Raw genomic sequence first — 24,616 nt, 5'->3', positions numbered from 1 at the left:
CACAGATGGGAGCACAGAAGGGAGGCAGAGCCTGGCTGTTCCCAGCAAAGGCTGGGGGCTGAGGTTACACAAGTTCAGTTTAGGGCTGGGATGGGTTGGATAACAGACATCCCAAAGGAAGGTCCCAGAAAGAGGCAGAGAACCCGGGCTCCGGCACCCCATCTTCCTGCTACGACGAGAAGCAGGAAGGAGGCCTAGCGAAGGCCAGGGACTGCAGCACACAGCACTTGGGTGCTGAGGAAGGATGCTGCCTGAGGCTCATTGTGTAATCGCGTTGCTTGCCACTTCCTAAAACACTACCCAGGGCTCTCTCAGCAAGGCGCTCTCTTTCTTCAGGGGAGATGAGAACCTGGGAGAAGGAGAGAGTGAATTAAACTCAGGAGCCAGGCTCCCATGACAAGGCTAGAAAGAGAGCTGCAGGCTCTTGTTCCCTGAACGGGAGATTCCCCAAGAAGACAGAAAACATGGGGAGGTGAGCCCGGGAAGGGCTGGCCCAGCGGCCAGGGGTTTGGCTCTCTCAGCCTCGGCTCTCCTCGGCTCGGCCGCTGTGTTCCCTTCTGGGGCTGCTGCCTGGAGCTCTGAGCAGGCTGCCTCCCTCGCGAAGTGTCCAGTGTGCAACAGGGCGGTGCGCCTGGCCCTCCCACAAGGAGAAGGGGTGAAGCCACCAAACCACGGGAGTGAGCCGGGCAGTGGGGTGACAAGGGCCAACGTTGAGTGTTCTAGGGCCGCAGAAGGGGTCAGGCCAGCTGTGCCGGTGGGGGCAGGGGAGTCTTCCTGGCGGTGGCCGCATTTGAGCTAAGGCCTGAAGGCCCGGGGCACTTGGACTGGCAGAGAGGCGAAGGGGGGCGGTGCGAACCTGGAGGGCCAGCTCCCCTGTGGCAGAAGGCCCCGGGATCACAAAGAGCAGAAGCAGGAGGAAGTGTGTAGTGTGCGTGCTGGGGGTGGGCGGCCTTCCTGCACCAGCTCACAGAGTGGCTTCCTCCCTGGCCAGGAGCTCAGCTCAGAGCTCCCTGCCCCCCGCTCCCCGAGACCTCGCTCCGGCAGGCCCGCCAGGCCTGGCCCACCTGGCCACCTGGTCCTGGCACGGCTCATTAAGCTGTTTACAACTTGCCACCCTGTCTCCTGAGCTTCATCTCTGGAGGCGGTCCCTGATCCCTCCCTCGGGGGGGAGTCCTCGGTGTCTTGACATCAACAGATTTCAATTACAGGATCCCCACACCTCCTTTCTTCCTTGGGGCCCTGGGCCTCGCCAGGCTGTCCGTACACCAGAAAGCATGCCCTAGACGTAGGTAGGGCTGCTTTGATCTGATGGACTTCCTTACCAGCCAGGCAGGAAACCAGATGACAGAGCAGAGCCAGAGAAGCCAGGTCTCCTGAGGGCTGCTGGGGGCCTTGCAGACAGCCTCTGGCAGGCCCAGCCTCCAGGGTGAAGCCTCTGACCTGCGCACAGGCTCACAGGTCTGGGGGCTGCAGTGTACCCCTTTGTCCTACACTGTCCCTGGGCAGTTTTACCAAGGAGGCAGTCACATAGCATTGTGCCCAACCTTGCCCTGATCCTCTATCATCAGGCCCTGGCTGCCAGGGCCCCGAGCCACGCACCCCAGCCTCCCCTGGCCAGCGCCAGATGAGCACTTACTGGTACTGAACTTTCCTTGATTCTCATAGTTGTGTCATCACCCCAGGAAGCAGGGGCCCTCAGCGTCAGAGGGCCCTTTCCGATCCTCCCAGTTCCTTCTCTCTCCTTACTCTGGTGTTCTCACTTCTCCCACCTCCCTCTCTGCCTGCTTTTGACTTGCTGCCTTGCCTGTCGGCCTTGGCTTTTCTTCCTCTTCCCTCCATCGCCCTCCACCCGCCCCCCTCTGTGCTTTCTCTTGGCAGACTCCAAATGGAAAACATCTGTTCCCTGGAGCTTTGCAGCAGTCCCTTTTATTATTTTTTCTAAGGCATCCTGCTAACCCTGCACCCAGAGCTGGCTTCAGGCTTCCTGCCATTCCTGCCAACGCCGAGGCCTCTTCCCCCGAGGCTGGGGGATGGACTCTTTGCACATCCTGGTCATGAGCTGAGGAGCTGGGTGAGGGCGGGAGGGCCCAGGACCTCGCCTTAGTCTTTTAGGAACATTCTCAAGAGAGATAGAGACCCTCTGAGAAAGCTCAGAAAGGACAGAAGCGCCCCCCCAACGCAGGAAAGAAGTAAAAGTTAGGGCCTAAAAAGAATCCACCTTAGCCCCAGGAGAGTCACCAAAACTGCCGTGAAGGCAATAAGCATCCTCCCCAAGGAGCAGCCACATGACATATCAACATCCAGAATAAAGGGGGAAGGTTGGGGGAGGATGAGGGAGAGATGGAAGAGAGGACCAAAGGTGCCAGAGGCGAGAAGGCCCTGGAGATAGCAGACAATCCACAGGTCTAAAGGGGTTTTGGGTTGGTCTGAGACCCGCCTCCCCTAGGACCTGGAGACAGACACGATGTGCCTCAGCCACAACGGAATGAAGACGGCGTGGGCCTGGGCTCCCGACTTCCTGTCCCTCGACCCTGACTCCCGGTTCCAAGAGCACTCTCCTCACTAACCCAGGACCCTGCAAGGAGTGAATGACAGACGGTGGGGGGGGGGGGGAGGAGAAAAAAATGGAACAAGGGAAGAGAGGACTCGGGATGAAGGCACAGAAGGCAGGAGGGAGGGGGTGGTGGAAAAAGAGGAGAAAGTGGAAGAAGATAAGGAAAGGCATGAGGAGAAATGAGGCAATGCGGGATTTCAAGGGTAAGACAGCTTCTTGCTTGACTATCCTTTTATAACAAATATGGCCTTTAGACACAGCCCTGGCTGCCCCACTCGAGTTGCCCAGCTACCAGCAGGGGCAGTTTCCACCTGCAGGGCCCGGCAATGTGAATTGGCTGTTTGGCCAACTTCCCCCATCTGTGAGCCCCTGGGCCTCCCGGCAAGGGCACTCTCCCTCCACCCCTCTGCCTCTCTCCAGCACAGTCAGCTCCCGAGACTGAGCAGTTGTGAGAGGGGGGTGGGCCATCTTGCTCTCCTGAAAGCACCGCCAGGTCCACGCAGGATCCTGGAGCATCTATGGGGCTGGTGCTTCTCCCATTCTCACTCAGACCTGCTGTCAGAGGCAACGTTCCTGAAACTCACCTCTCAAGTGGAGACCCTTCTCACATCAGACTGGAATGGGAAGGACAGGGGGACAGGGGAGGGGAGGACAATCAGAATAGGGAGAGGAAGGACACAGCATTTCCCAACCTAAGAGGAGGCTTAATGATAGAACTTACTGCCAGCACAGACTGGGATGCAGTTTATCTTGAACCAAACCAGGGAGATTAGCTCAGTCCAAAATGATAAAGGGAGTTATTTTCCCTTCCTGCAAAATTGCTGCAGCTGGTGGAATCATTAGGTGGTGGTGCCGAGGTCAATTCTCTTAGGTCGGGTCAGGTGAAGGGAAGGGCAGTAGTTAGGGAGAAGTTGCTGCCGTGGTGATCTGCTCTTGGCAGCCCTTCATCCATTGCCAGCACATGCTTGCTGGCAATGACGGTCCAGGCCAGGGGAGGGGAGAGGGCTCATGGGATGCAGATAGCTTCAGAATTCTCTCATGTGCAGAATGGAAGATCTAGGACAAGTTCTCATTTCCCCTCTGGCTGTGGCAGCTGTCCACCAGTCTAGTCCCCCTATCTTTTGTAGTGACAGATCCCCCGTTTTTTTAATGGGGCATATGAATAATGACATTTCCCACAGTGCTTTGCAGCTAGATGTGTGGTCATGTGACCAAGTCCTGACCAATGGGGTTGTAACGGGAAATGATGTGTGCAAATTCCAGCATATGTCCTTAAGGAAGGGGCTGTCCCCTTCTCCCTCTCTTCCCAGTTATGCCTTGAATGTGGATGTGGTGGTGAGCCATGTGGGATCACAGGAATAAGAATGACTCAGGGAGAGTCACTCTTATTCCTGTGATCCCACATGGCTCACCACCACATCCACATTCAATAAGAGCTGTCATCCCAGACAAGGCTGCATCCCTGAGCTGCTGCGTGAGAAAATGAAGCATTCACCCTGCGGAAGCCACCGCATTGGTCACACGTACCCAGACCCGTCTCCTAAATGCCACATTGCCCGCCCTCCCAGGCACCGCGTTCAGAGTGCTCAGACTTTGTTCTCAGAGTTCACTGCGGGCTAAATGTCTAGGATAATGCCCAGGAAAGGAAGGCTAATGTGCCAACTATTGAAGAGCATGTGTCCATAGCGATATCCCCACATTCAATGATAGGCTTCAGGAACGCTTTTAACCTTCCTCGGAGTTACCAGAACATTCTGGGACCCCTAGCATAAAGCAGCATATCTGCGACATGCAAGTAGGCTTGTAAGATGCAAACATATGTTCGTTTGCTGATGGCTGTAAACAAGACACCTCATTAAAACGAAAGGTCGCGGGAGCCCCTGGAATGGGTCACGGTGTTACTGACGGGGTCCTCTGAGTGGATGAGGCCCCCAGCGTACCCCGCCACAGCCCCTTCTTTCTTAGAAGAAAACCGGGCAATATTTACTTAAAAGAAGGCCCTGTCTATGATTCCCCTTTGTTTTTCAGCACTCTTTGTCCTACTTGAAATGCAAATAAATAGCTGACCCTGGAGCACAGCCCCTTCACATCCCTAGCATCCTGGCGGACCCTGATATAGTAACTGGGACAATATTTGCATTATTAAAATGCTTCCTTGTCTTTCTGCGAATCCTGGTCCAACTTTCCCCCCCAGATTCAGAACCTGCGGTAGGGAGAGTGGGGGCGTCCTGCATACTAATGTGTCCATATGTGAACTCCGTGCAGCAGGAAACCTTAGATTCCCAGTTAGGCATGGTCTAACTCTAACTTGCAAAACCCACTCATCCCAGGACTGATTATCTACTTTGGGTCTCTTTTCCATCCTCCCTTGGGGGCTACCAGCACCACCTCCTGGGTAGAGAGGGGGCAGGTAGGAAGGTAATGGGGGGAAAGGTGAGGAGCTTCACTTGGGCAGATCTCAAACAAGGAGGCAGCATGTGGGTGGGCCTGGCTCATTTTTAGGATTCCACTTACTCTATCCCCTTCTTCTCTATTCTGTGGCTGCTGCCATTTTATCTCAGGCACATCTCCGGCCTTGGCCCTCTCTTTTTACTCTAATCCACTTTTCACACCACCGTCTGATTAAATTTTCAGTCAGTCCAGTGAGTCACTCCTCGGCACCAAGGACACTCACTGTTGGGGGCGCCATGCTGTCTCTAGGTCCACAGCTACCTCGGGTGAGACAGAAGTCAGACACCATTTACTGAGCACCTACTGTGTGCTACCATTTACTGAGCACCTACTGCGCTAACTGCCTTACCCAGGACAGGCAGGACTGAGCTGGCATTAGAACCCAGCTCTTTGCAACTCTTCCCCCCCAACACTGACCTTCACGCTCCACGGTGGCAATAGTGCCGATGAGCTGTCAAGAGGGATTGTCTCCTGAATGGCAACCCTACTGTGAACCAGCTGTTAACCAGCCCTCGGCCTTCAATGAACTTTTCACCAGACCTGCCCTTCCTGGGGGCCGCCACACCTCACCCCTTCTTCTCTGGCTATTCCGTGAGCTCTGGGGGCCTGAGCCTAACCAGAAGAAGGGATGGGGCCTGCTGTTGAGTCTAAAACTATCCTGTGTGGCCCTTCCTCCAGTCCTCTCCCATTGTTTTTGCTGCCAGAGAGCCTCTCCCAGATAGGCAGGCGCTGTCCCCATTTGGGGAGGAAACTCATGATCAGACAGATGAAGTGACTTCTTCTGGGCCAAGCCCATGTGAGCTTGTCAGCGGTCCCTACCCCCTGTATTCCCTTCTTCAGGGCAGGATACAGCTGAGGGCCTGGTGGCCTGTCGGGAGGTGGGTAGTTGTCACCAGGGGTGGGTGGGGGGGAGAGACACTCACCAGCCTGGAGCCAGATCTGCTCCAGCGTGGTCCACAGCTGCATGGGGCCCTGTTTCAAAACAGAGCTGTGCATAGTCAGCTCCGACATGGCCTCCTCTAGCCGCGAGGCTGCGATGGACGATGCCCGCCGAGAGCCTGCAGAGCAAGAGGGGGAGAGGCTGAGCAGCAGAGTCAGAGGGCCACACACCCCAGGCCCCCAGAGAGAGACAGGGCCACCGAATCAGGGCAAATAGCTCACAGAGCCACCAGTTAGGGCCCACCCACCTCATCCCTGACCCAGAGCTGTGGAGAGGAACTTCAGAGGGGCAATCAGGTGGCCCACTTCGAGGAGTCTATCCCCAAGTAACACAATCACTGACCGCAACGACCAAATGTCCAACAACAGGGACTGATTAAAAACAAGTGAGGGCCTTGGCTGGTTTGGCTCAGTGGCTAGAGCACTGGCCCACAGACTGAAGGATCCAAGGTTCTGTTCCCGTCAAGGGCATTATCTTGGTTGCAGGCTCGATCCCCAGCCCTGGTCAGAGCATATCTAGGAGGCAACCAATTGATGTGTCTCTCTCACATCAATGTTTCTCTCTCTCCTCCTTCCTTCCAGTCTCTAAAAATTAATGGGAAAAATATAATTGGGTGAGGATTAACAACAAAAATAAGCCAAAAATATAAAACAAAAAACAAGTGAGGGTGTAATCATGCAAGACTATGCAGTCATTCAAATAGTAATGCACAGATATGGACATCGATGTGGAAAGATGTCCAGATTCTACAGATAGGAGAGAGAAAGAATGACCGGGTTTTTGTAAAAAAGGAATATGGTCATAGGAAAAAGTGAACTAAGAACTTTATTAAGGACTGGGTGGTAAAATTACGGGTGATTTTTCTTCCTTTTTCTATTTTTACTGTTTTCACAAGAGCCTATGATTACTTCCTACACAAAAAATGAGGTTAGGCTGTGAAGGACATTGGGGTAGCAGCTCAGATCAGACCCCGTGCCCTCTGCAGAACTCTTCCTGGGGCAGTTCTGGGTCCGGGGTCGGGGACGTCCCGGTTGGTCAGGACATATGAGCTGCTGGCATTTACAACTCACATGCAGGCGAAATGAAAGCACCTTCTCTCTCTCCGAGGCAATAAAAGCTCCCATCAACTCAGAAGACCTCAGGGCAAACCACAGCCGGTGTCTGTTTGTAAGACCAATGCACAAGGAATCCTAATAATTTGTTTGTGGCTCCTCCCTCTTTCATTCAAGAGCGCGCTGCCCTCCTGTACGGTCCTCTCCTGGGAGCCAGCAGCTCTGCCTGCACCGCACTCCTCCGGTGCACCTGTCGGGCCAGGTGCTGGGCCTGGCACTGGAAACCAACGCCGTCGCTTTACAACCAAGGCGCGACTTGGTTCATGGCCGCGGACGTGGAAAAAATGAGCAAGGCCATTAAACCCGACTCCCCCACACTTCCATTCCTGTGACTAATTCTTGTGTCTTTGAGGAATGCATGCTGCTTTATTCAGGTCCTCAGTTAAAAGTCAGCTTTGGGCTTAGAGTTATAAATATAAGCCCAGCTCATTCCTTCCAACTGAGGGACGCTAGGATGGCGGGCCTTGACCTCAGGCTGTAGCCTCTGTGCTCCACAGCTGTCATTCACCCCGGCAGTCCCTTTCCCTTTGCCTCCAGCCAGGAGGTAGGGGCTCTCCCTGGCCCACTTCAGCTGTCCACTTCCCACCCTGGGCCTAGCAGCCATCCTGCCCCAGAGCCACAACGGGCCCTGAAAGACCCGGATGGCAGCTCCTTAGCACAGGCCCTTGGGCAGCGGCCACAAGGAGCAGCCCGGGAAGGGGCCACGCTCCCGTTGGTGCCCCGGCAGGGAGGGGGAGCCGTGGGCCCATGTGGGCAGCTGCCCATGGGCACCTTCTTACCGGAGTCTGCATCGTGGGCATCCGGCAGAGTCAGGTGTAGGCCACTCTGCTTCTTCAGCATGACGCCCTCGCCGAGGCTGCCATCCTTCTCCAGGCCTCTGGAAGGCAAGAGAGGGCCAGGCCCCAGTGACGAGGGGGGCTGGCAAGGAGGAAGAGGGTGCCTCTTGCCAGGCTGGCTTTGGGGCTCAGAGTTCAGGCCCAAGAACAGAGCCCAAGCAGGGACCATCCACAATGTTCTCGCTGTACTTCTCCCTCTACCTCAGCCCCCCATCCCCAGACCCTCCTCAGTCTAGAAAGCCTCCTGTGGCTCCCCTGCCCCTCACGGGCCTTCTGTCCCTGTTCTCTGTCAGCATGGCTCCCCGCACCACAGATGCTGAGGGTCAGACTCTCCCTTTCTGGCCAGAAGCCTCCCCCTACCCCAGGCCATGGGGAGGCCTGTCTACATTTGTTGCTCTCACAATGTCTAGCTGAGGGCCAGGCCCAGAGCAGGTACTGAGGACTGGCTTCCAAGGAAGGCCTGGTTCTCAAAGGCCATCTGAAGTGATCCCAGCTCATCTCCCCTCAGGAAGGCCCAGATGCCACTCTGTCTCGGGCACCCTACCTTGGCTGCCAGGGTGCCCTCCGAAGAGCCAAAGGCGGCCCCTGGCATGGCAGATAAACAAGCCTGGTGACCCAGTCCCCTGTACCCCGATTCCCCAGGTTCCTGCAGCTCCCAATCTGGGTCCTCTTTCTCAGAGTGGGAGCAGGGGAAGCCCCCACTCAGAAAGGCAGCACAGCCTGCTGTGCCCTTCAGCTATCCCTGCCCACTGCCAGAATGCCCGTGGCCCTTGAACCCCTGACTGGGGAAGCTGAGAGGAGGACTAGGGTGGAAGAGGTGAGAGAGAAGGCAGGCACAGCCTGGATGCTTCTCCTCTTCAGAGGGGTGCCAAGATGATGGTTCCCCAAGAATGCCAGAGCCTGGGGTATCCTTGCCATCCTGACAGACTCACAGTGGCCGAAATGTGGGCCTGTGGAGGCACAGGCATCTTTGCGGGCATTGGAGGAAACCACCACAAAAGCACAAGGCGTCAGGGCTGGCTCCTGTCCTCTCCACCCTCTTCCCCTTCCCAGGAGGCACCGAGGGGGGTGCCAGAGACACTGGGTTAAAACCACAGGCCCACCGCCTCTTGGCTGTGTGACCTCGGCAAAGCACCTTTCAAGGTGAGTTCTCACGATGAGTGAGTGGTCTTGTCCTGAGACGAGAGTGAGAATGTCGATCTCACGAGGCCGCTGCCAGAAGCACAGGAGGTAATCTGGGCAGGCGCCCAGCACCCGCTGGCGTGGAGCAGATCCACAATCCAGCTTCTTGCCCACCTGCCCTCCCAGCCCTGAGGGGGCCTCTGCCAGGGCTCCAGAAACAGCCCACTTTGGGCACCTTTTGCCACTTGGTTCTAGGCCAATACACAGCTTTGCTCCTGCCCTAAAGCATCTGGCAGCTAGATGGGGAGAAGAGAAAGCCGAGGCTGAGCAGTCAGCACGACCCAGATGGAGAGGGCTGAGTGGAAGGATGAGGCACCCCAAGGAGGGGCATCTGAGCGGGGCCTGAGGGGCAGCGTGGACAGGAGGGGGCAAAGCAGGAGGTGGGACAGAGTAGGACAGACCCTCGGGATGTGGATTCTGGCCTTGATCCCTACTTGCCCCAACTGGATTTCACAAGCCCCGGTTTCTGGGCTGCGGCTCCAGGCTGGGAAAGAATGTCTCCTGTTCTTGGGAAAGCCTGAAGGGTATTGGATCCAGGCCTCTCGGTCCCAACCTTTTGTCTCCAGGTAGCGCCCTGGCTGAGCCCTGCCCCACCCTGAAGTTCCCCAGAATGGGGCCAGGGGGAGGAGCCCTACCAGGCCCTCAGAGAGCAGATGAGGGTCGGTCAGTGGCGGCTTGAAAAAACTCCAAGGCAAGCCCCACCGACCCGCAATCTCATAATCCTTCCTTCAGCCCAGTGGGGAGCACAGGCTGGGCCTTGTGTGCCTGGAGACAAGGCTATGGTGCCGAGAGGCCTGAATGAGCAGACAACAGGCCATCAGCTAAGAGGCCGTTCCTGCCAGCTCCAGCGGCTGTAGGAGTCAGGTTGTGCACCTGCCAAGCGGCCACAGCCAGTAGGTTGCAGAGTGAGGTGCATCTGAACAATAGAGTCTGGCCCTCACCTCACATCATCAAGGTAGCTCCCCATTTCCTTTCTGGAGAGTCCCTCACCCCAGAGCCTGCTTCTGGCAGCTTCCATCCATTGGTCCTGCTCTGCTCTGCTCTGGAATTTTCCAGGCCCCAAGGCTGCAAGGAGAAGGCTGATCCCACCCTGCCCAAGGGTTTTACTCCATGGGGTTACCCTGGGACTCCTCTGTAAATTCCACTGCTAGAGACTGCCTCTGGGGACTGTGCAAGCCTCTGGGCTCCCAGAGTTCCCAGGAAGATGCAAACACATCCATTAGGGCTGGGTTTCCTGAGGCCCTGGGAGATGACAGAGCCAGCAGTCCCCGAGAAGGGGAAGGGGTGGGGTCCAGAGGACCAGGAAGAGGCACTGACCCGCATGATACGTGCTTTTCCACTGAGGGGCCACAGTTGAACCCCAGCACCCCAGTGGGTTTGAACAAAGACTTTCTGCAGGTTCAGCCTGGACAAGAGTGCCCTGCTCTGGCCTGGGAAAAACCCAGAGCCCAGGCTGTGGAGACAGGACGTGTAGAGATAGTGGGTAAGTGTGGGGGAGGGGGCTCTTTCAGGATTCTGCTTCCACTTCTTCTGGCTTTCAAATGGAACCAGGCTCCATTGGCTGTGACTCGGGAGACTGAGGTTCAAGCCGCAGCTCTACCATCTACCAGGCAAGTGGCTCAGGTCCATGAGACTCAGTTTCCCCTCTGGGATGAGAATAAAATCCGATGATGTCTAAGCTATAAACAGCGGATGTGGAAGATGGAGCAGTAAGCCCCGGACCCAGCCCAGATGCTCAGTAAATGATTTTTCTTGCTTCCAACCCCTTTCAACATCAGTCTCCTAAATAGGTTCTTTATGTACTTCACAGAGGATTGTCACAGGGTTAAAATTAGACCAGGGATGTGAAAGGCCCCAGGAGCAGCAAGTCCCACACTCCCATTCAAACATTCTCATCAGCCCCCATCCACCTGGCATGTGGCCACTCTGCAGTGGGTGGTTGCCCTGGCAACCACTGCCTGTCAACTCTGGCAAACCAGAGGCACAATGTCAGCCACTCACCCCAGCTGGGAGAAGTTGTACAGGGCCTGCCAGAGGCGCAGCATTTGTCTGCAGGTCACGAGGGCTTCCTCTGGGCCTTTCAGTACCTGCTCCAGCTTCACCTTGGTGAACAGCAGGCTGTGGGAGGGACAGAGAGCAGCATCAGCATCTTAGGTGAGATCCTAAGGAGGCTCAGCTCTACCAGAGCAGCCCCCAGACCACAGCAGGCAGAATGACCACAAACATGGTGGCCTCGGCTACACCCCCGGATCACTAGCTCTCTCCGTGCCTCAGTTTCTCCATACTCTGTGCCAATGCACAAAGCGCTCTTCTGCATTCGCCAGCATTCACACTGCTCATCCTCTTGTTGCCTGATCAGAGCCTATCCTGCTCCACCTTCCGAAACACTGCCAAGTGTGCTTACTAGTCCTGTTTTGTTTGCACATCCTCATTGACCACGTGGCTATCTATCTGACAAGTGGCACAGGCCCACAATGGGGCCTTGTATGAGAGGCAGACTCAGAAAGCAACTCCGAGTCAAAGAAAGAGGCTCGGCCAGTTAAGGTCACTAAAGGGCAGAGTCCTGCTTCCTACCTTGCCAGCTGCTCAATTAGCATCTCCTCAATTGAATTACAGACTTTGTTTCCTGATCCAGGATACGTGAGGATACCCATATTTGATTTTATCAGAGAATTCTTCATTGGTCAACAGGATGAAAGCTCCTTGAGGTCCTGTCCAGTCACCATGTGGGAACACAGTTACCATGCAAAGGGAGAGAGCTAACACAGAATCCCTTTCAAGCGGAAAACCGGAAGTCCTCTGGTGTAAGAATGGTGTGGGGATGTGGCCCTCGGAGGGGCTTGAGGGAAAGAACTGGCTCAACAGCAGAGACCTTCGGAAGACTGGCCCACCAGGACTGGGTGGGGTCTGGACACCATGCAGTGCCAGGGGTTAGACTTTTGGTTGTTGGGAGAGCTGGGGACACTTAGAAGGTTTAAGTGGCTATTTACCAGTGGGTATGGCAACATTCTTATCACGGGTACTGCCCGCAACACGGATGCACACCAGCAGACTGGCTGAAGCCATGGAGGCCCAGACAAGACTGAGACTCCTGCTTCTCACTGGGAGGTGAACAATAACCCTTTTATTCCCAGCATGGCTGCCGGGCCCTGAGCTTGACTGCTGCTGGGTGGTTCTGCCAGTCCATCTGAGGTGGGCACACAGGCCCTCATGGAAGCTCAGTCCTGCATCTAGGGAAGGAGCATCCCTGGGACCTAAGGGTGCAGCAGGGGCTGGCCCCTGTGCATCTGGGAACTTTCCCCTCTGACCGCCCTCACTCAGGGGACACACCCATCCCCCCCACCTACCCCCATAATTACTGAGACCTGTGCCTCCAGGCTCACAAAGGACTTTGATGGCCTCACTTTGATCCTTTCTCTTCATACCTTGTTTTAATCAGATTGTGACTTGTTGATAAGAAAATGAAGAGGGTGGAATGTGCCCCAGAGGAGGTTTTTAGAGGAGGGGTTTTGGGATCTGGGCAAGCATAGTTTTCCTTCTCACGTTTCCTCAAACATGCCACATGCCTCTGGTACCCTGCTCATAGGGTGCCACCCCCCACCTGCACATGGCCTCCCCTCTCCATTTCTATCCATTCCCCATGACGGACTATAAGCCCCACCTCCCTCAGAGAGCTTTCCCAGGCCCTCAGGATGCCTGCTGACCTACAAGGTCCCCACGGCATAAACCGTGACCCACACAGGCCTGAGCAGAGTGTGGTCTCAGCACCCCGGTGGGCCCTCCCACCCCTGCCCCCCTTTCCCAGATCTCCAAGGGGCCAACACTCCACAGGCGCTGGGAGCCTGTGCTTGAGGGAACATGACGCGGGAGAGTTTCTGCCTTTGAGGTAACAGTAGCGCTACAAATGCCAACTTGCCCAGAGACTCAACTGCTGGATTTTTGGATCAGACTCAGTGCCAGAAAAAAACAGAGAAGGGTTCTTGCTGGTATATTGTTAAAAAGGAGGGTGAGATGGGAGACAGTGAGGAGTGGGGAAAAGAGGAGAAGCCTGGCGGGGGGCAGTGGCTGGAGCTGCAGATGTGGGTGAAGCGTGAAAGCCCGCCTGGAGGAAGAGGAAATATCCAGGCTCAAGTCCATGTCAAGGCTGTCCCTCCCGGCAGAGTCCCCAGGGCAGGTCTGGGATGGGTTGGTTCACCGACAGCTTCTGGGTAGACCAGCCCTGCAGCATTCCCCTAACACCCAGGATCCCCCGACAGGCCAGGCTGGCCTCCTCTCCAGCATCTCCCTCTGCTAGGGAACCTGCCCCTTCTGCTCCCTGCATCCCTGAGAGCCAGGAGGGGGCCGTGGCAGACCTGACCAATCACGTGCTTGGAACAGAAATGAGCTGGCGTGACAGTGACTGCCACCAACATAGGCTCCTGACATTCCATCAGCATGAGTGACCCAGAGCAGAATTTCTCAACCCAAGCACATCCTCTCTGGGCTGCTCGGACCTTTCACTCCGAGATCCTGGAGACTCCAGATTAGCTCCCGAGGTTTCCTTGGTGTCGCCGTGCAGCACTGCCAGTGAGACCTTCCTCAACAGCAAGCCTGTCCCGAGCATCTATGACATCAGTGCAAATGCCTGTGCTTGCCACCTTTCACCCCGTCACCCCTCCGCATGGCTGGGGGGGGCGGGGGGCGGGCTGTGCACTGCCCAGATGCACAGTAGCAGCTCCCTGAACTGCAGGACAGGCTGCTGGGACTCACCCTTTTCCCTCCAACATCTGGCCAAGTTCTAGCCAGATGTTCCCCTCCGACTGTGTCCCCAAGGGGGCTGTATACACACCCCTCCAGGACAGACTTCACTACGTCGGGATGTGCACTTGCTGGCGTACCTCTAACCCACCTTTTCACCTTCTTACAACAGCGATCAGCCAACAATCTTGCCTTCTCTGCAGGAGCAACAGCACTGCTCTCCTGACTAAGACCATCAGGCCCCCAGGCCTGCCCGTGCTCAGGACTACCCCTCCATCCCATCTGCCGGTGTGGGTGGATCAATTCTTCAAACAGCGGCCTGAGAAGGCTGGCAGAGCCCTGGTGAGCCACCCAGGCTGGTGGGAGACCCTCTTGGCCCCACATGATGGGCCACAGCTTCATGAGAGCACCATGCTTCCTGGGTGGGCCACGGGGAGGCTGCTAGCAGTGGGGGGATACCAGGGGCAAGCCCGGCTGCCCAGCCCCTTCAACCAGCCCAGCCCTGGGTACACATGTCCTATACACTGAATGAACTGTCATCTGAAGAAAGGGTTCTTGGGGAGGGAGGGTATGTATTGGGGGGGGCAATGGTAAAATATGTACACAGATAATTTAATAAAAAGAAAAGAAGTCCCAGTATGGCCACCCCTTTCCTTCTCTCAATGTTCTGGATAGTCTGCAGTTAGCACTTAATCACATTATATACATCTCAAACATCTTTAAGTTCAGACAAGTGTGTGGCCAACCTTGCCTACAGGTGGTAAAACCACCATTTATTCCTTCCTCCACCTGAAGGACAGGGCCCTGCCTCCTCCCTCCACACCAGTGTCCTCCTGGCTGCCCCAGGGCCCAACCCACGCTGAGCACATGGTGTCTGCCTGGTTCTGTGAAAGCGTGTGTTGCTACAACCATCCGGCCATGGCCTAGGCATCACAACCCTGTTAAATCAGAGGAGATTTCAGATCCCACTTCCCGGTGCTGGGTCCTGGCTGGGGAGGCAGGAGAGGGATCTGATCACGTGAGCTCGGCTCACGCTTCCAGCCGGCGGTGCGCTGGCCGAGTCCATTTTAAGCTGTCCAGAAGCGAAGCTGTCCAGGGCCTGGGGAGGAACAGGGAGTTCTGGACATGGTGTGAAGATGCCTGGCTCCCTGTGACTGGGAGGTGGGGGTGGGATCTTCATCCCAGAGGACAGTCCCCCCAGGCAGAGCCAACAGAACCACCAGGAAGAACTCTGAGACAGGAAGGCCTGGGATATGGCACCCAGCAGCCTGCTTGCACCCTGACAATGGCCAGTGCGTGGCAGGAATGGCCACGTGGCTGTCCTTGGGCCCTGCCCTGTGACTTCGCGCAGAGTGGACAGACACTGGCCCAGGAGGGAGAAACCCGAGCCAGGAGGGAGAAACCCAGCCCCCGGGGCCGCACAGCTGGGCAGGCCCCAGGTTCCAGACCTGTGAAGCGGAAGCGAGGCTTCCGGCCCCGTCTGCTCAGGGAGCCCACAGCTGAGAACCCGCAGCTGCATTCAGGCTCAGGGAAGGGACTCCGAACCTGCAGACCCGGCAGGCTCGGGCAGGCAGCGTCCAGGGCAGGTGCTCAGGGCCTGTTTGGCAGGGCAGGTGGCCCTCGTCGTGGCTCCTGGGACCCCAGGCCCGTAGGAGAAAGGAGGGGGATGGAGGGTGGACAGACCCACAGTAGCCTCAGCTGTGACCCTCTTGCAAGCACGTTCCTGATTTCTGAGCTGGAGAAGTCCATGTAGAATAAACACTGAGGTCTTTTAAGTCCGCACGCCCCCGCCACGCCATTGCGTCTGAAGGCAGATGTGAAAGTGCATGTTCTCTCCGGAGAAGGGCAAAGAGCGAGGGTCAGCGTAAACACGCCAGGCACTGACCCACCCTGGGTGAGGCTGCTGCTCCGGGGGTGGTGGGTGGGGCTGCGGGAAGTCCTGGGTCCTGGCCCTTCCCACAGCCCCATCCAATGGACGCAGCTTGTGCTCCCTCAGCCACTTCGTCTACCGCTGTGCTCACGTCCCCACAAACGGTGGTCAAGGTGGGGACCTGCCACCCCCGGAATCACCTTCCCAGTCCAGCCCTGTAGAGTCTGTCTGTTGTCTGTCTGTGTCTGGGAAGACAGACTCCAGTGAGGTCAGTGTGTCTCTGGATGTCACCACAGGTCACCAGCTTTGCCAATCTTCCCCATCGCTCTGGCCAGGGCGGATGATGGAGGCTCCCAGGGGAATGCTCGGTAGGCCTGGCATCCGCCTCCTCCTCCTCCCCGCCCTCCCTGGGCCCGGCCTGGCCTCACTCCTGGGCAGGATCAGGATGGGCCTGCTAATTATGTCAGAAGGATTGAGATTCAGAGCCGTTCCATGCGAGGCAAAGACAAATCCTCTTTCCACTGCTGCGAAGAGGAAGTATCTTAGGGGGAGCCTCCTCAGAACTGGGGAGCATGAGCCTTTTTTCAAACAGAATTGTTTTGTGAAGAGGAGGTATTTTTGTGACAATGGCTCTGCTTTGGGGTCAGAGATCATATTGTCCTCTTCCCCCTTTCCAGGAGCCCCCATCCTTCTGCCGGGTTCCCTCCCTGGCTGTTCACTCTTGAGGGCAGGAGGGAACTGGCTGCAGGGAAGGGCCTGGGCTATGTGGGCGGCAGGTACAGTGGGTCCACATTTTTCCTTTCATGTTCCTGAGAGCAGCTCCCTATGAAACTACTCGGCATGCAAAGTTAACACCTGAACACAGTAACTGCTGGTGCCGGAGGGAGCCACCTGTGGGCCCGGGTCACTCCCTGTCACTCAGAGGACAACGTGCAGAAACATGGCCTCCGGCATCAGACACTATCAGACTCTGCCGCCTCCAGCAAGTGCCTTCACCTCTGAGCGCTGCCTGCTGTGCAAAGAGGGACAGTAATGGCCCCACCCAGGGCTGCTGGGGGCCTACGGGCAATAGAACTTATCAAGGCAGTCCCAGTGCACAGTCACCCTGAGAAAGGTCAGCTGTCCGTCCCCCTCTCCCCCCCCCCCGCAGGACGGCTCATTCATCACCAGTCTTCCATGCCAGACCCGAGCTCTGGCAGGGACCACGCCTTTCTTATCTTTGTACCCTCAATACCTGACTTAATGTCACTCCACAGCAGACTCGCTGGAGAGCTGTGGGCATTCCCAGGGTCAGGCCACCCCAGGGAAGTGCAGCTGCGGGCGAGGAACTCTCCTCTTCGTGGCCCCACCGGAGCATTCACCCATTTGCTGGGACGTGAGTGGCTCTGTCCGATCCCTCTGGCTCCTGGCCATCAGGGGAGCCCTCCACATGGGGGAAGGGGTGGCGGCAGGTGTGGCGAAGGCACGAAAGGGGGCATTATCTCTTTAAAGGACAGTAGTTAGGAATCCCAGCTGATGGTTGCGCTGTGCTGTTTTAATGAAGTGTTCTATTTTTACAGAAAACACATAATTGAGTGAAAAAGCAGGCTATTCTCCGAGCCAGGCAGCCACGCCTCTGGAAAGTCTCACTCCTCGACCCCGGAAGGCCAAAGCCTGCACAGGGCACAGGGTTGACAATGAATGGACCCCTACCCAGCTGCCCCGGGTCTGGCTCCGTGGTGGTGAAAAGCAGGGTCCCAAGTCCAAATCCCAGCTTCCCTTCTTCTAGCCATGTGACCCCAGGCAAGTCACGTAACTACTCAGAGCCTCTGTTTTATATCACTAAAACGGGAAGGACAGCATCCATGTGCCCCGGGGGTTCTTACGTGGAAATAAGGCAGGGGCTGGCACGGCACAGAGGGTCCAGTTTGCGCTTGCCCTGTTGTTACTATTTACCTGGCCTCTGTGACATCCAGTGGCTCACTTATGCCCCCGTGCCTCCAGGTCCTTCTCTGTCAAGTGGGAACAAGGGTAGTTCTTATACCTCCTGGGGCTGCTGAGGGGCTTCCGTGAGTAAATGCGTGTGAAGTGCTTAGAGCAGGCACTGGGCGCACTGCTGTTTTATTATTACTGACGCTTGTGGATTCCACCACCCCAGGGTTGTTCAGCTCATCAGCTCCTGCTCTGCCATCGGCGGTTACCTGACCTTGAGATACCACCCAACTTTCCCATTAGATTCACCTTTAAAGTAGGAGGTTTATAAAGATGAAAACAAATAAGTCAAAACCACCACCAAACCGGGTAAGGGGTGTGCACGTTCTTAAGGATCGTAGGATGCCGACAACCGCACGCGCTCCCTTCCGCCCTCCCCATGGCCTCCCCGTGGGAGGGTCTACTTGGGGGCTGGGCCCAGCTGTGGGCTCCCAGCAGGAGGACAGGAGGGGGACAGAGGACAGGTCACAGTTTCTGCGCCAGAGGTGCTTCCAAACTCAGGGGGAGCTCAGAGGCAACCAGGAAACCAAACCAAGCAAGTACTCAGTTAAGTGGGTCAGCTTTGAGGAGCATGAGGGCACCCTAGAAGGCTGGACTCGGGCGTGGTATTTTGTGGAAGAGCCACACTCAAGGGGCTCTGGGGGTGGGGTGGGAGGGGCCAGCCCAACCAGGCATGGATCCCTGCCCTCCAGGACAGGATGGCGGCAGGAAGAAGAGGGAAGCAGCCCCTCTGGGTAGGCGCCAATCGGCCCCTTGCCCCCGGCCCCATCAGGCTGTAATCACCGGGCAGTCACAGGGCCCCCAAGAAATACCAGGGATCACTGAGGGACACGGGTCTCCCAGGCGCCTCTGTCATGGCTCCAGGACAGACTCCACCAGGGCAATTAAACTGATTACCATCTCACACGGTGCTCTCAAACCTCCCGCAGGAGAGGGAGAAGGCCATAGCCAGGCTCGGCTTTGGTACCTTCCTATGGACTAACCCCAATGCGACCCCGATGGCAGCTCTTCCTAGCCCTAAAAACCAAAGGTAACACTGTCCCATGCCCCCTGGTGTCTTAAGGCCCATGCTGATCTCTCACCTAATAAATTCATTCCCTGTGATCTAACTCAGTGGTCAGCAAACCTCGGCTCTTTGACCCCTTGAGTGTTCTAATGCCACGTCTTCAAAATAGACTCGCCCAGGCCAAAAACAGACTTCTGCGCATGAGCCACGAAGTTTCAGTCGCACTGTATGTGCACGCCCGTGCGCGCGGTATTTTGTGGAAGAGCCACACTCAAGGGGCCAAAGAGCCGCATGTGGCTTGTGAGCCGCGATTTGCCGACCGCTGATCTAACTGAAGCGTTACAAACCAGCAGCCTGTTAGCTCTGCTTTCTGGAGTTTGCCTCCCCTGACTTCCCAGACCCGCTCATCTGGAGGACGTGGCTGGCTGGACGGCAAGACCGCCTCACCCGCTGACTGATGCCCACAGGCCCACTGCTCCCAGCTGCAGGCCGCCTGCGGTCACCTCCCCATGACTCTCCAGACACGAATTCACGACCGTGAAGGATACGAACACATCACCCAGAGCCATTCCACAGCCGTTGGGGAACGAAGCGAGGCTCCCAGCCAGGTACAAGGCACCGAGAAGCAAACACCTTGGTCCTGGTAACGACTTCTGCGCAGCGAGCAGACCCTTGGGGCCTGAGACCACCCCCGGCATGGGGGAAGGCAGCTCCACTCTACTCTCGGGGCTGGGCCCCTGCTGCTAGAAAATGGGGTGCCCTGGGCCCGGGTGCCTGTCTCAGCCCGGATTCAGATGGAGGAGTCAGGAAGCAAAGGACTAAAAGCCGATTTAGAACAAAAGAATTCCTTTTGGAAAAATCTGCAAACACCTCTTTCTTTTCGGTCCTCCCCTCCGCAAACAAAAAACAAAAGTTCCTCCGCCCCCCAAGTCTGAGCGTAAGCAGCCCCCTCCGGGGAGAGACGGAGGACAGTGTGACTGCTGGGTCACACAGAGCGAGATCACAGGCGGCTGCAGGGAACAGCCAGCGGAGGGAGACGCTGAATGTCAAGCCAGCTGAGCGATGAGGAACTGACCTTTGGGGACAGAGCCCAGTGCCAGTGATTATGCCTGGCTTAACACCCTTCGGCCACACGGCCCACAGGTGTACGCCCTGGCTCTTGTCCTCAGCGGGGCTGCAGCAGCCAAACATGTTTACTGAGTGCAGCAACTCGATAAAGTAGGTTTGTGCTCATACCTCCGATTCCAGCCTTCTCAAGGGGCAGGCTGGTATTTCACGTGTCCCTTTGATCTTCTGCAAGTCCCTAATGGGATCCATCCAATAAGCACACTGGGTTTAAGTCAGAAATGTTAACAGGACTCTGATCTGGACCCTGACATGCACCCCTACAAACACGTCACGTGTCACCCGAGAAAAAGGTGAGGCAGGCCAGGTACATCAGAGAGGTGCCCTTGGGGCCGATGTTCGCCTTCACCGGAGAAGGCTGAGGTCTGGCCTCAGCCAACGCCTAGTTATCAGCTCAAACATTTTCCAAAACAGCTTAGGTTTCTCTGGGGAGATGGCTTTGATGGTTCCATTTGTTTACATGCACGAGCAGCGGCTTGTCCAGAGGGCCACATTGTTCCTGTGCCGGGGGAGTGCCCTGGGGCCCTGACACACCTTCCCCCAGGACCTTTCAAGTCCCCCTGAGCCTGAGGTGGCTGGGCAGAAACTCCCGCGAGGGCCTGCCCTGATCCACAGGGGTGGGAGGAGGCGGCCTTGGCATTGAGGAGTTGGGCAGGGCAAGCCAGTTGGCTCCTCTGCGTCCAGCCCTATGGCCTGGGCTTTCAAAACCCGTCTGGCAGGCTGCCAGGCCTGGGGTGGGGGCCGTGAGTGACAGGCTGGTTATTGGAAAGCTCCCATCATTAGCCCAGGAATGTTGTTTGGTTACCATGGCGACTTTCACTACAAGCAGCCTGACTAAAGCACAAGGAATCTTGTTACCTAAAACCAGAGCCCCAAGGAGCCCTGGGCTTCAGGAACCACACTTATCAGGGCCCAGTTCCCTTTGACCCCATATCCCTGTCCCTCCCCTCAGGGCCTCCCAGCTGCCTCCCACCACCAGGACCAGGTGAAAAGACTAGCTGACATGGGCCCTTTCCCATTCCCCAGCCCGGCCTGGCTTAGAACCAGGTCCAAACAGGGTGGCTGCTGCCCCCATGAGGCCCCCTGCAGTCTAACCAGCACCCGCCTGGCCAGCACATGTGTCCAGGGCTTAGTCGGAAGCCCTCGGGATTTCAGGAAGCTGCTGAGTGTCTGGTTCCCACCGTGCCAGGTTCACACTGTCCCTGCGGCCATCAGTCTCTGCCTCGTCACGGTCCTGCCTTTTTAAACCCAAGCCCCATTAAGTAAAGGTCATGCCGCAGCACGGAAATTAACCGTCTTCTTTGCGTTGCTTTCTAATCCCTGAATCCTGGAGGATTTTCAAACGTTCAACTCCACGAAAGCTGGGTTTTCCTCCAGGAGTCTTGGGACTGCCCGTGGGAAGAGTGGCCACTTGTGCCGCTGAAACGCTTAAACGTCTTTCACCGAGTGTCCCTGACTCGGCGGCCCTGCCCGCCCTCCCTCACACACAGGGCTCCCTCCGCCAGGGCACTGCCCACCTGCTCTTTCTTTTTCTTTTTTTAAATATATTTTTATTGATTTTTTTTACAGAGAGGAAGGGAGAGGGATAGAGAGCTAGAAACATCGATGAGAGAGAAACACTGACCAGCTGCCTCCTGCACACCCCCCACCGGGGATGTGCCCGCAACCAACGTACATGCCCCTGACCGGAATCGAACCCGGGACCTTTCAGTCCACAGACAGACGCTCTACCACTGAGCCAAACCGGTTTCGGCCCACCTGCTCTTTCACTGTGGTGGCCGCCTCCCAGACCCCTCCGCCCTGCTGTCCCTCCACAGGGTTGTACGCCGACTGCAAGGCCTTTTCTTGCCGAGTCTCATGGCAGACCTCGGGGGCAGAGGAGGCAGGACAGATGCCAGTCTCTGGCAGACGGGGAACGAAGGCGTGGGAAGCAGGGACACGCTGCTGGAGGGGCACAGGTGAAGAGGCAGGCATGCCTCACCAGGGGACAGCCCACTGTACCCAGCGACACCCTCCCCTGTGCCAGGCTTCCTCCAGCCCCGACACTGGCCTGGCCCACCTTTCTTCAGGAAGGCAGGCTCTGCAGCCTCCAAAGGCCTCGGCCACCTGGGACAGCTGGCGGGGAGGAGCTCGGTGGCAGACAGACCCCCTCTCCCCCCCTTGCCCCGAGTACACAGACCTTGTTGGGCTGACGTCAGGGTGAAGGGGGTTTGATTTTTATTTTTATTTTTTCGCTGCAGTGCTACTTATTGGATCGGTCATTTAATTAACTGCCATGGCAACAGCCAGAGCCACGCAGCTTGTTCCCAACGCAGGGAGCAGCTGGAGAAGCAGGACACCGTTTCCGTTGAAGAGCAGTGACATTTTTCAGTGATCCCTGACCGGTAATGGACTCAGTGACATTTCCTGCTAGCCCGTGGGTCTCTGCGCTCCGGGGTTTCCTCTGTGGGGAATGGTATTGACTTGTCTGCGGTGCCACGGTTGCTCCAGAGCTGTGTGGGAGGTGGGCGTTCCACCCCACCTTTTTTTAAAGATGGACTTACTTTTCCTGCCTAAGAAACAGGGATTGCCCCCTCACAGTTCTGGAGGTCAGAGCTCCCACATTACTTCCAGTTGCTCTTCCAGCCTTTTAGGGCTGGCTCAGATCAAGCTGGGGCTCCGCATGGTCCTGGAGGCGATGGGCTCAGGGTGGCTCAGAGACAAGAACCTGTCACTGCTTCTCCACCCCATGGATACCCCAGTGTGCAGACATCACAGGGGATGGGATGTTCTGGCCCCCAAAAGCTCCCCAGCGGGCTTCTCTGCCGTGATACAGGAACAGAAGACCTGAGGAGGCCTCCGGGGCTGGGACTCACTGTCCTTCTTGGCTCAGACCTCAAAGCGGTCTCCCTGCTGCTGGCCCCACGGCCCTAGCCCCTGAGGCCCCAGAAGTGGCCCTGTGGTGTCTGGGTGCGGGAGCTCTGCTGGGAGGCCGCCCCTTCAGAAGGCTCCTGCCTGCAGAAGCGGGGACACAGCTGACAAAGAGGGGCGCAGTTACCCTACAGATTGACTACAGCACAGTCTGCATCGAGACTTCACGGCGTTTTGGGGTTTAGGGTCCCTCTGAGGGTCTGAGGAAAGCCATGTCCCTGGATGCATGCAAGTGCAAACCTTAGAGTTCGGGCCCAGGTCTTCATGGAGGCCCAGAAGTCCACCCACGGGCCTCCCAGGGGAGCCACCAACTTCACAGCAAGGACCACCTCCCCCACCTACTCAGGAAGACACTCAGTGAGTGAAGCATCCTGGGAAGAACTGGACGCCTGAGGTTGGAGGAAAGGGGTGGGTGGACAGTGCACCCACTGCCAGTAAGAGAGGGAGGACTGGGGAGAAGCTGGCTTCCTCACCCAGTCCAAGAGCCGGGGAGGATGGGGAGAACTGGCAGGAGGCCGGAGGTCATCCCCTGGGTTGGCTGGGAGGAGCTGAGGGAGAGCCAGGTCCCCCCCCCCCCCCAGGGCCCAAGGGGGAGGCATGAATCCCCTTTTCGTTTTCCCATCAAGACAGCTCTGCTCCCATCTCTTCACCATCTGGCATCTGTGGCCCCCCGCCCCACAGCCAGCGGTGCCCCCAGGGACTCACTTGAAGTTCTCGGGGTACTCCGTGATGGCCATGTTGATGACGTCCAGCGCGAGCTGGTAATGCTTCTGGGCGGAGAAGAGGAGAGCCAGCAGGTGGAGCGCGTTGGCATCGTCCCTGCACAACTTCAGGGCCTCCTGCAGCTGCTCCATGGCGCTGGAGATCTGCCAGAGAGAGCCGCCAGCTCAGTGACCTTCCCCGGCGCCCACGCCTCCCTCCAGGACTTTGGTGCCAGGCACCGGCCATCGAGGGGACAGGAGGGGCAGGGCTGGTGCTCTGGGCACGGAGGGGCAGGGCTGGTGCTCTGATGAGAACCCCCCCTCTCCCCTCTCAATCACAGGGCAAGAGGGATCTGTGGCCCCAAGTCAGGCCCAGGAAGCCTGTGCTGTCCCCACTTGGAAGTGGGAGGAGCAGGTGTGTGGAGCAGCACAAAAGATCTGCAGACGCTGGGAAGCATTTCCTAAGCTGCAATGGGGGGTCATGCAGGACCACCAGGCCACCAGTCTGTACCTAGAGGTAGCCACGCCCTCTTCTCTGGACCGGTCCATGCAGTGACAGGGGCCGACAGATAAAGATAAATGCCCCTCCTACTCAGAGGCTCACAGTGGCAGGAGCATGGGGTCAGACGGGGGCAGGATCCCAGCTCTGCCCTGTTCCAGCGGGTGCCTTAGGGCAAGGGCCTCCACCTCTCTGAGCTGTCGTTCTTACGCTGCAAAGTGAGAACAGCCAGAGCCATGACGGTGGCCGAGGACCACCCATGTGTGAAAAAGTGTTTCCTTCTTCCAGCCCTCAAAGCCAGACCCCTAGCCAGGCAGCTAAGATTCCTCCTTCTAGTCGTGAGGGGCATGTGGCACTTAGACCAACCACTGCAACTTTGTCCACATTCTCCCAAGAGCCTTGTAAGTCTTTTTTTTTTTTTTTTAGAAAGCCTGGCTTCTTATCCAACTTCAGACACCGATCCCCTTATGCTCCCTGGGGGGCCTTGGGTCCCGAGGTATCCGGCCCCTGCCTGGTCTCCACCTGGCCTCTGTGCAGACTGTGGGTGGTGCTGGACCCCGACTAGGTCCCTCTGAGGTGGAGTTTTAAGGTGCTCCTGTCACAGGCAAGGAAATAGAGGCTCAGAGAGGTCAAGTCATTTGCAAAGGGTCACACAGCTGGTCAAAGCAGTGGTGCCAGAAAAAGATCAGCAGCCCCCAGAGACCTGGGCATTAGGAACCCAC

The 24,616-nt window shown here is 57.0% G+C and overlaps 1 protein-coding gene across 6 annotated transcripts in view; it reads right to left on the bottom strand.

The window, feature by feature from the left end:
- TTC7A (tetratricopeptide repeat domain 7A) overlaps nucleotides 1-24,616 on the bottom strand; it is a 105,791-nt gene that overhangs the window by 13,551 nt on the left and 67,624 nt on the right. For 4 of the 6 annotated variants that reach the window (XM_036435230.2, XM_045580711.1, XM_045580710.1 and 1 more), the window contains 4 exons: nucleotides 23,400-23,560; nucleotides 11,077-11,193; nucleotides 7,837-7,934; nucleotides 5,929-6,063 (listed from right to left, as the gene is read on the bottom strand). In XM_036435230.2, the coding sequence (XP_036291123.1) occupies nucleotides 5,929-6,063; nucleotides 7,837-7,934; nucleotides 11,077-11,193; nucleotides 23,400-23,560 (511 nt within the window). Of the gene's footprint in view, nucleotides 1-5,928; nucleotides 6,064-6,570; nucleotides 6,717-7,836; nucleotides 7,935-11,076; nucleotides 11,194-23,399; nucleotides 23,561-24,616 lie in introns of those variants that run through there. The other 2 variants (XM_045580713.1, XM_045580712.1) reach the window with 2 other exon arrangements.

This window comes from Pipistrellus kuhlii, unplaced genomic scaffold, assembly GCF_014108245.1.
Source record: "Pipistrellus kuhlii isolate mPipKuh1 unplaced genomic scaffold, mPipKuh1.p scaffold_m20_p_13, whole genome shotgun sequence".
NCBI classification, from domain to species: domain Eukaryota; kingdom Metazoa; phylum Chordata; class Mammalia; order Chiroptera; family Vespertilionidae; genus Pipistrellus; species Pipistrellus kuhlii.
Note: the sequence above shows the minus strand (reverse complement) of the source record. Positions and strands in the feature narration are given on the sequence as shown.